General features: G+C 40.4%; 1 protein-coding gene and 1 pseudogene across 1 annotated transcript in view; both read left to right on the forward strand.

Moving 5' to 3' along the window:
• The first annotated feature begins 4,199 nt into the window (after nt 1-4,199).
• Nucleotides 4,200-4,916, forward strand: LOC114922264 (annotated as a pseudogene).
• Nucleotides 4,917-11,114: 6,198 nt separating this feature from the next.
• The window catches only part of LOC107283311 (macrophage mannose receptor 1-like), a 44,489-nt gene continuing 44,056 nt past the window's right edge, over nt 11,115-11,547 (forward strand). The window contains exon 1 of the mRNA XM_029283184.1: nt 11,115-11,175. Coding sequence (XP_029139017.1) covers nt 11,115-11,175 — 61 coding nt within the window. The remainder of the gene's footprint in view (nt 11,176-11,547) is intronic.

Raw genomic sequence — 11,547 nt, forward strand, 5'->3', positions numbered from 1 at the left:
GGTGGGAATGGCTAGGATATCCTTTGCACAGTTTTGGTTTGTGCACCAACTGCAACTTTTCCTGGATCAGGTCTCTCTCTGTGTTCAGTAACCCAAGTGCTAATCATCTTGTGAACAACTGCAATGCAGAGTACATGGGCTACCCCTGAAATGCATTTGGAAGCTTTAGCTCGTATAAAGTATGGCAGTGTGAGTAGTCTTTAGGGCTCCTAGAATGGCTATTTTTACACCACTGTTCTGCAAATTAGTCTGGCTATTGGTTTTCTTCTGGGTGCAGTTCAAGGTGTTGGTTATGACCCTTGAAGCCTTCCATGGCATGTGTTCAGATTACCTGGTGAACCATCTCATCTGACTAGGAAAGGCCTAGGACTCATGCCAGCATAGGAGACCTGTTATGTATCCTGTCGATCAAGAAATTCTGGTTGGCAGAATCCAGGAGAAGATCTTTCTCTCATGGTGCAAATCCTTTGGAAATGACCCCTGGGGTGAAGTTGGCTTCCATCCTCCTATCCATCCATAACGGCCTGAAAATGCAGCTCTGGTGGTTGGCACTTACAGAAATCCAGCTCTATCTACTTGATATCTGGGTGATATCCAGCTCTATCTACCTGATATCTACCTGATATCTGAAAGTCAACCCAGAGAACTAGCGAGCTGGGGGACATACAGAAGTGTTGGAGCAGACATCTTTCTGGTATGCAGGGATCTTGTGGTGGATTACTACTTGAGTACGTATGCTCTAATGTATGCAGCAGGGGCAAAGTCTACAGAGACATATAATCAGCCAGATTCCCTGCATGGATTGCCCCTGTGACTATGTTTAACAGACAGGGAGGAAGCTAACCACCAGATTCAAAAACACAAAAGAGCAATCTCATGAGGAAACCCACTCACTGATATCCTCACATTGCAATGAACAAGGACATACATTTAATTTCACAGCTACTAAGATTGCTGGCTGTGCAGGAACAAAGATAGACAGGGAAATGATTGAAGCCTGGGAAATGGGCCCCTTGTCAGTCTACAGGAGTGCTGATTTACCACCAGCTTATCAGGTACTTAGGAGCTGAAGGCTTGGCAGCACAAGGAAACAACAGCCAATTGGTCTCATTGGGTAGTGTGATCACTAGCATAGTAGAGGGGAGAGAACTGTTACATTTAGTTATATTGAATCCCTGGGGGGAATTTTAGAGTTAGTTTCACTTTTGACCACGCCTATATTATGTATCCAATAAACATGTGCTTTGAAGAAACTTCAAGCCTCGGAGTTCTGATTTATTTGGTTTCATTAGTCGGAACTATGACAGTCTTTATTTAAGTCCCTCCTTTTCAAATGTCAATAAGTCCTGAGATGTCATCCATTTACCTTCCAATAGGACCTCTGTTTTATGTAGTGCTTTATGACATGATAACCAAAGCAGCACTTTTTAGCCAGTCTTCTTTATATTTCCACCATACACACCCAATAGATTGCCTAATAATATGATTACTGTGTGTTTGTGGGCAGGGCACTTTTGACATAGCGGAAAATCTGGTTGCCCCAGCACCTCTGGAGTCAGTGTCCTATGCTGATTTGAAGAAGATGCTGAGAGAACACTTCGAGCCTAAACTTTCAGTAATTGCTTGGCGACACACGTTCGAGCAGAGGGACCAGAAGCCGGGTGAGTCTGCTGTGGACTTTATTGCTGCATTATGACAAGCCGCTAGACCATGTGAGTTCAAGGACCTGAAAGAGAGGCTCCAGGATCATTTAGTTTGTGGCTTGAGAAGTCATGAGCTGCAGCAGAAGATCTTCGCCAAAGAAGTTGTCTCATTCTAAGATGCCTTGAGAGAGGTTGCAGCTGAAGAAGCAGCAGGTGGCACTGTGAAGGCCTTGCGGCTCACCAGAAATCCTCCAGCCACAGTTACCGTCCATCATGAGGTTTCTCGAGAAGATGCAGAACAGGATCCTGAAGAGGAGGTAGATAGGCTGCACCAGACAGAGGAGAAGAAGTTTCAAGAGTGCAGAGACAAGGCCCCAGCATTCCTTCGTTGTTTCGGGTGTGGAGGACACCACAAGTGCTCTGACTGCAGATTCCGCTCTGCCATTTGCCAGGCATGTAGCAGGCAAGGCCACGTTGCCTCCATCTGTTTGGGTCACCAGAACGTCCGGTCTCAGGAAGAATTGCCTCCGAAAGGTACCAGGGTCCCCAGCCAACACAGGGTGGGTTTCTGCGCATTGCGCAGGAGCATTTTCAGGACAGGAATTCATAGGCCACTTAAGAAAAAGCTTCACATTGACGTGAAGTTGCAAGGGGTTCCCTTGTCAATGGAGTCAGACACGGGGTCCGCTCTATCAATCATTTCTTTTGACACCTTTAAAAGGATTTGCACCAGAAGTGGCCTACGAGTCAAACTCAGGCCATTGAATTTAATTCTCACTGACTTCCAGAATTCCAGAGTCAGCGTGAAGGGGGAGGCCATGTTCAAGGTGCAGCGTAGGACTTTTGAAGGCCTGCTAGATGTGGTGGTAGTTGGGGGTGATAGCATGAGTCTCATTGGACTCGATTGGTTCGAGGCCCTTGGGATTCAAGTGACTGGACTGCACAGTCTGCAAACATCAGGCCTTGCAGAAGTCTGCAAGGAGTTTGCTGATGTGTTCAGTTCAGAACTTGGATAGTACAAGGGGCCTCCCATTGCCTTACGTTTAGACCCAGCTATCACACCCATCCGGATCAAATCTAGAAGGGTGCCTTTTGCCCTCAAAAGCAAAATTGATGCAGAGCTGGACAAGCTGCTCCAGCAGGGCATCTTAGAACCTGTGGACTCTAGTCCATGGGAAACTCCTATTGTAACGCCACTGAAGGCCAATGGAGAAGTCCGAATCTGTGCGGACTATAAATGTACACTTAACAAAGCACTGCAACAGCATGCATATCCAGTGCCTGTGGTCAGCCACATTCTGGCCTCCCTCAAGGGGGGGGGCTTCTCTTTGCAAAGCTTGATTTGGCACAGGCCTATCAACAGTTACCTGTTGATGAGGCAATAGCTGAGGCTCAAACAATTGTGATGCACCGGGGAGCCTTTAAAGTGAAAAGGTTGCAGTTTGGGGTTAACGTGGCCCCTGGAATCTTCCAAAGTGTGATGGAGCGAACGCTCCGCGGTATTCCTGGGGTCTGTCCCTACTTCGATGATGTCCTCATTGCTGGGGAATCATCTCTAAATTTAGCTGAAAGGCTGAGGGCTGTCTTGCTTCATTTCCGCCAAACGGGGCTGAAGCTGAAGCAAGACAAATGTAAAATTGGAGTCACATCCACCGAATTTCTGGGGTTTCGTATTGATGCTGAAGGCATCCATCCTGCTGAATCCAAGTTCAAGCAATTCAGCAGGCCCCAAGCCCCCAGTCAAAGGGTGAACTTCAAACCTTCCTGGGGCTATTAAATTTCTATCATTCTTTCCTTCCCCACAAGGCTGCAGTGGCTGAGCCGTTACACTGGCTCTTGGACAAACACACTCCATGGCAGTGGAAAAAGGTCCATGAAAGGAGCTTTACAGAGGTCAAGGCCTTGCTCTCTTCAAATGCAGTTTTAGTGCATTTCAATGAGCAATTGCCTGTGTGCATCGCATGTGATACCTCTCCTTATGGGGTTGGGGCTGTGCTTAGTCATCTGAAGGCTGATGGGACACAAATCCCTGTGGTCTACTATTCAAGGACTCTGTCATCTGCAGAGCATAATTACGCACAGATTGACAGAGAAGCCTTGGCCATAGTGGCTGGCATAAAGAAATTTCATGATTTCTTATATGGCTGCCATTTTACAGTATATACAGACCATAAGCCTCTGCTGGGTTTGTTTACAACAAACAAACAAACCCCCCACATAATATCTTCTAAAATGCTGAGATGGTCAATTTTCCTGTCAGCATATGATTACACCCTGGTTCACAAACCAGGCAAAGAAATGGGCCATGCAGATGGCCTCAGCAGATTACCTCTAAAACAGTTAGAGGCAGATTCTACTCCTGCCCTTCACATTCTCTCCATTCAGGAATTGCCTGAATCTCACCTCAATGCTAGGGACATGGCTGCAGAAATTGCCACTGATCACACGCTCACACGCTTGCTGACATGGGTGTTGTCAGGTTGGCCTGACACGTCTTCAGGTACAGAATTCCAAAGCTTCTGGCAAAGGAAGCATGAGCTTTCCATTTTCAAAGGTTGCCTTTTATGGGGTAGCAGGGTAATCATCCCAGCCTCATTGAGGACTAGAGTTTTGATCTCTCTGCATGAGGGACATCCGGATATAGTCCGGATGAAGGTGCTTGTGCGTAGCCATCTCTGATGGCCTGGGCTCGATAAAGAGATCGAGACCCAGGTTCATGGGTGCCAAGTGTGCCAACAGTCAAGGCCTGAAATGCCTCATTCATAGGTGGGAGGAAATACAAGCCCCTTGGTCGAGGGTTCATATCGACTATGCTGGGCCCTTTCAGGGGCAATTCTTCCTTCTCCTCATGGACAGCCATTCCAAGTGGCTAGAGGTTGTTCCTGTTTCCTCCACTACTACTGCCAGGACCATCCAGGTGTTGAGAGGAATATTCGCTTCTCATGGCCTTCCAGATGTCCTTGTCTCCAACAACGGACCGCAATTAACTTCTTGTGAGTTTCAGGCTTTCCTTCAGGCCAACATGATCGGCACGCCACATCAGCACCATTTCATCCCGCGCCCAATGGGCAAGCTGAGCGCATGGTGCGCACAACTAAAGATGCTCTCAAGAGGATCACACATGGTAATTGGCATCACAGGTTGGCTGACTTTCTTTTGTGCCATCGCACCACACCTTGCACAGCTACTGGCAAGAGTCCAGCTGAACTCCGCTGGGGTCGCAGGCTTATCACTAAGCTGGACAGGCTGCACCCAGACTGGATGGCTTCATAGGTGTCACAGCCGCGGGCACCTAGGAGACTACAGGTGGGCGATCCGGTCTGGGCAAGGAACTATGGACCTGGACATCCATGGGTCACAGCAGTGGTATGCAAGGTCTCTGGGCCACTGTCATACGAAGTGGCCTTGGATGATAGTCGTGTGATCCAACGTCACATTGACCAACTGCGCAGGAGGTTGCCCAGCAACACTTCTGCTCCTGGCTCTGCTCTCGGGGAGGAGGAGGACCACAATTACAATCGTGGACCACAGTCTCTCTGCCAAGGAGACTTTCACAGGCTTCAGCTATTGCTCCAGAAGGAGAGTCTCTCTTATATTCACAGGCTCCAGCTATTGCTCCAGAAAGGGGGTTTGCCATGGAGGCGGCTCCTGACTCTGGCACATGCAGCACAGACACTGGGGCAATGGGCCATTGGGGTAAATCGGCTACTCAGGCCATTCCAGCTGCTGGTCTTGGGCTCGAGGGACAGTGCTCCCAAGAGGGGTCCATCGTGGACTTGGGGAATTCCACCCCACCACTGGACTAGGGGAATTCCATCCCCCCAAGGAACTCTGGTTTGGGTTCAGAGGATCCAGCCAGTCAGCAGCTGGGTGGGTCACCTGGGTTTTTGGGGCATCAAAGTCCTGGTCTGCCTAGCCTGGCAGGTGAGCTGGCAGGCCAGGCACACACACCAGCCATAAGAAGGTCACAGCGGGCCAAGGGTCCACTCAAACATCTTAAGGACTATGTGAGGTTTCTGTCAAGCCTGAGGGAATCTTGTTAGTTCTTTAAAATGCAAAATAAACAGTCAAATGAAGGGGAATTTATATTTATAAATATATTTCAGTGTATTAAACATTTGCTGTATTCTTGTACATATAAAATGCAAGATTGGGTCTGCCTGTGTACAGGCATAATGAGTTTAACAATAACAAATGCCATTGAACACATGTATATGTTTGCTGCTATAAGAGCAAACTCAGGAATGCTCAGAGAGCCACTCAGAAGGCTCAGGAATGCTGCAGAGAGTCCTGGGCAGACCACGTGGTTGCCTGGGACCAGACTGGCTGTCTCCAGCCTTGTGTGCATGCGCAAGGCGGGAAACCATTCTCTGCAATGATTGCTTGAAGTTGTCCTTGCAAGGACACTATAAAAGGCCTGCACACCATTTTGTTGACTGTTCTGTTGCTGACTTATAATAAAGAAGACTTGCTTTTGTGTTACTCGCTTCGTCTCAATGCCTGTGACTCACGAACAGAACAAAAGAGATGTAGAAATGTTTTCATGAATCTTGAGTTCATTCAGTCCTTTATCAGAATAAGTAACTGATCTTCAAAGATTTTATAAAATTCAGTCAGTAAACCATCAGGTCCTGGAACTTTAGCTGTTTTGGCTCTTTTAATTGCGTTTGTTATTTCAAAGGTTATTATTGGACTGTTTAGAATTTGCTTGTAGTTTTCCAGTCATTTAGGAAAATTTTAGGTTGATATATAATCTTCAATACTTTCTAAAGAGATGTCCTATTTCTTATATAAATTAGTATAGTAATTCCCAAAAAGTTTTTGAATATTTTTGTTATCTGTGTAAGTCTTATTTCCATCTTGTAGTTTAATTATCACCTTCTTTTCCATCTTTCTTAATTTGCGTGCCAATCATTTCCCTGGTTTATTTGCATCTTCAAAAAAAGTTTGTTTTGTATATTTCAATTTCTTTTCAATATCTGAAACAGTCAGCAAAGAAATTTGTTGTTGCAGCAATTTTAGTTGATTAAGTATATTGGGATCCTCTGGTGTTTTGTCGAGCTCTCTTTTCTTCAATTTAATTTCTTGTAAAACTTTTTGAATTTTTCCGTTCATTTTCTTAATTACTACATTGTGTTGTATCAGATATCCTCTTATCACTGCTTTACTTGGATCCCAAATTGTTGTAATCCTGAAGTATTTGTTTACATTCTTTAACAATCTGTGGCCTCTTTAATAGAGACTCATTTAATATCCATTTGAAAGACTGAGAACCAAAGTTAAGATGTAATTTTGTAATCCAAATCATATCGATTATGGAAAAAGATTTGTGTCTCTCTAAAAAGAAAGTCTTTTGTCAGTCTATTGTTACATCTCCATACATTAGTCAAGCCTAAAGTATGAGTCAGTTCAAAAAAAGTTTGGGGCAGTTTTTCTTGGGTTTCTTTAATTCCTTTATCAGCTAATCTGTGAAATTGTAAGATTACCATCCCATTGAAATCTCCAATTACACACCAATACTGAAAAGAATATGAGAGTAAATGTTCAGACAAATGTTTTAAAAACATAGCTTTGCTTGGTGTGGAGCATATAATCCCCATACAATAGATTTTATTCTTTGTAATTCAATTTGCACAATTGCATATCTGCCTTGATCATCAGTGAACAGTAAATATGGATGTAATTGGGGTTTTATATACAAAACTACCCCATTAATTTTCTTATAGTTAGCAGAAATAACTATTATTAAATACTTTTTGTCAGTCTCTTTGATATGGGTTTCTTGCAAACATATTATATTATGATTTACTTTTTTCAAATAATGTTTTTTTTCTTTTGTGGGAATTTGCCTCGTTAACATTCCATATCAGAATCTTGCAATCCATCTATTATAAAGAGGAGGTTCCAGGCACTCTTGCTGTGGCTTCCATTTCCACAGCCAGTCCTTGATCAGCATCAAAACTCTTTTTGGGGTTTTTTTTCAGGCCTATTTCTTGTGATAACTGATCTTTGTCTTTTGAAAAATGGTGAAATTCCAGTCCATATCTTTTCATAAAATCTTGTGTTTAGAGACTGTGTTTAGTCTATAATGGGACAAATTTCTAAATTTGTCCCAACATTCCCAATGAAAGAGAATGTTATTTTGTTTAAAGAGATCTGTCAGGAAGAAATATTTTTTACGTTTCTTTAATATTATAGTTGTAATTTTCTAAATATTTGGACCTTCTTTCCAGAAATACTAAATTTCTGATGGTAATGCTTCTGAATTACTTGTTGTTTGATAGATTTTCTTACAAATTGGATCATAACATTTCTTGGCAATTTCTTCTGACTGCATATGCTGAATTTATTCTGTAAATTTTGTCTATTTATTTAGAGAAATCTCATTTCTCATCATTAAACCATTTAGTAACTTCTGTTACAACTATATCTCTTAGGTTTTGGATTCCTTCAAAAATTCCTCTTAGCTTCAGAAAAACTTCCTTCTGTTTCAAATCCAATAATAGTACATTTGAATGAAAAAAATCCAACCTTATATCTGTCTTATCCAATCCAATCTGTATATTTTTAATATCTTCTTTGGTTTGTTTTAACTCTGTTATTAATAATTCAAACTTTTTATCAGATTTTTCATTCATCTCTTGTCGCATGCCATGTAACATCGAAAACTTTTTCTCAAATACTTCCATAAGAAGCTTGGCACTGGGTTCATCTGACTCATGGTTAGGCACCTTATTTTCTCTTAGGGGACATTTTACTTTTCAAAAGGTTGATGAAATGATCATGGCTGTGGAAAATATTCATATGCATGTAGCACTGCATAAATTAAATTCACAAAAGGAATTTGATTTAAAAGCAGAAGATCCACTGGAAAGAAATATGGACAGTACAGACTGAGAAGAGTTGACTGCATATGCCTCTCTGAAGTTCAAGTTTATAACAGAGAAACCTGGCTGAATGGGGTGGCTGCATATGCCTCTCTGAAGTTCTTTTATAACAGAGAAACCTGGCTGAATGGGGAAGTGATAAATTGATTTTTCAAAGGAAGACTGAAGAATATTGGGAATAGATTTATTACACTTAACTGGAAAACAATTTCTGGCCTCATAAGATAGATTGACTTTGGAGATTGAATTTATTATATTTAACCAGGCAATAATTGGTAAGATTATTGGATTAAGAAACAAATGTGGATATTTGATACAGGAAGAATTACTGTTAACTCTTGGGCAATTTAGGATAGATAAGATACATGGGAAATTTTCTACAAGTTGATTACAATAACATTTTGTTAACAGAGGGTTTTGAAACTTTAACCTGACCTTTTTTAGTTATTATTGTTTTTCTTGTTAACTATTTTGTTATTAATTGTTAATAATGGATCAAGGAAACTACAGGCATATCAGCCTGACATCAATACCTGGGAAGATTCTCAGATAAAAAATAATCAAGCAACAAATCTGTGAACACCTAGAGGCAAACAAAGTCATAACCAAAAGTCAGCATGGGTCTTGTCAGACTAAGCTTATTGCATTCCTTGACAAAGTGACAAAATTAGTGGATCAGATAAATGCTGTGGATATAACTTACTTGGATTTCAGCAAGACATTTGATATAGTAGACCACAACATACTACTTGATAAGATAATAAACTGTGGGTTAGACAGCATAACCGTCAGATGGATTAGTGACTGGCTGACCAACCACACTCAAAGTAACTGCATCTACATGGAGGGAAGTATGCTGTGGGGTACTCCAAGGCCCAGTACTCTTCAACATCTTCATCAATGATTTAAATGAGGGGTTAGATGGGGAACTCATCAAATTTTCAGATGACATCAAGCTAGCAGGAACAGCCAGCACTCCGAAGATAGGCTTAAGATATAGAAGGATCTTGACAGACTTCAACATTGGGCCCTATCTAACAAAATGAAATTCAATGGTGAAAAAGTAAGGTTCTGCATTTAAGCAAGAAAAACCAAATGCCCAGGTATAGTATAGGTGGTACCTGGCTCAATTGTAGTAACTGTGAGAGGGATCTTGGAGTCCTAGTGGACAATCACTTAAATATGAGCCAGCAGTGTGCTGCAGCTGCCAAAAAAACCAATGCAGTCCTAGGCTGCATTAACAGAGGGATAGAATCAAGATCATGTGAAGTGTTAATACCAATTTATAATGCCTTGGTAAGACCACACTTGGAATACTGCATCCAGTTTTGGTTGCCACAATATAAAAAAGATGTTGAGACTGAGAGAAGAGCAACAAAGATGATTAGGGGATGGGGGGGACAGTTGCAGTAATTGGGTATGTCTACTTTAATAATAATAAAAAGGACTAGATGTGACATGACAGCAGAGTTCCAATATAAAGAAGAGAGAATCAGCCTATTCTCCAAAGCACATGAGAGAAGACAAGAAACAATAGATGGAAACTAATCAAGGAGAGAAGCAACCTAGAACTAAGGAGAAATTTCCTGACAGTTAGAACAGTTAATCAGGGGAACAACTTGCCTCCAGAAGTTGTGGATGCTCCAACACTGGAAGTTTTCAAGAAAAGATTGGATAATAATTTGTCTGAAATGGTATAGGTTTCCTGTCTGAGCAGGGGGTTGGACTAGAAGATCTCCAAGATCCCTTCCACCTCTGTTATTCTGTTAATAAAGTATATAGATCATAGGTTAATAATTTGCAAATAGATTTAGTAGTTTAAGAATTTTGGAGGCTGTTTCGCAATGGATGGGAAATTGAACTATTATAGTAATGTATTAATCAGTGTTCAAACAGGGGGATATTATGTCTACATGTGTTAGGGTTTTTTCTTTTTTAATGTGCGCTTTTTAATGTCTTGTTTGTTTTGGTTTTTTTCTTCATTTGTTTATTTTTTTAAAAAAATGTGGGAGTTTTGTATTTTGACTTTTTTTGAATAAAAATAACAATAGAAAAAAGAGTTACCAGCTGTTTGCTATTTTGTTTTAGTTGACATGTATTTTTACCTGATATATTATAATATTTTAGATTTATATTTGCACTCGTAGCTATCATCATAGTAGTGTGTTATATTTTTTATAATAGAGACTCCTTGTTATGCTGGTATTTTATTTCAACAATTTGATTTTACTTTTACTAGTCACTGACTGAATAAATAGTATTTTATTTCATTTAAAGTGTTTCTTATTCTCAAAGAGAATAGTTTAATAGGCATGTAGAGTATGCATGTATAGATATATGAATGATGGGTGTTTAAAGATTAGCTGTCAATTCCTGAGAAAATTTCTATGGAAATAAGTCTTTTACATGGAAGCCAAATATTATTCATAGACCTACTTATTACAATACACATTTCATAACACTGAAGGCAGAAGTGAATATTTCTGTCTTCTTTGCTCATATATATAAAGGAATTCCATAGTAGAAGCTACCTCAGTTGGTTCTTAATTTCAGGGTAGTTTTCTGGAATGTTTTATTGTTCACAATGCCTACTTTTTTCTTTCTAATTTTTTTAATTCTCATTCAGCCCACTTTTCAAATATCAGGTAAGATTTATTCAATTATTTAAATATTGTTTTAAAATATATGTATTTAAATTCAATTATTTAAATACTCAATTGTTTAATTTATTTTTATTCTGTTATCAATAATGTCAAGGTCTTCAGTTATGTTTATGTTTTCTCCAAAGCACTAATGTATGGATGCATTTTCTATAATTACTGATAGTATCTAAATAATCTTTAGAAATTAACATTATAAATCTTTTTTTGTTTTTATACCATTTTTAAAAACAATTATTTTTTTCTACTTGTTGGTATATTACAATAATTAATAATAAAAAATGTTAAATTTAAATAGATGAAATCTGAGATACAATGAAATTGTTTCAATAGTAGGTGGAAAACGCAGTAAGAAAC

Source organism: Protobothrops mucrosquamatus, unplaced genomic scaffold (genome assembly GCF_001527695.2).
Source record: "Protobothrops mucrosquamatus isolate PMUCROS unplaced genomic scaffold, P.Mucros_1.0 scaffold33, whole genome shotgun sequence".
Taxonomy (NCBI): Eukaryota; Metazoa; Chordata; class Lepidosauria; order Squamata; family Viperidae; genus Protobothrops; species Protobothrops mucrosquamatus.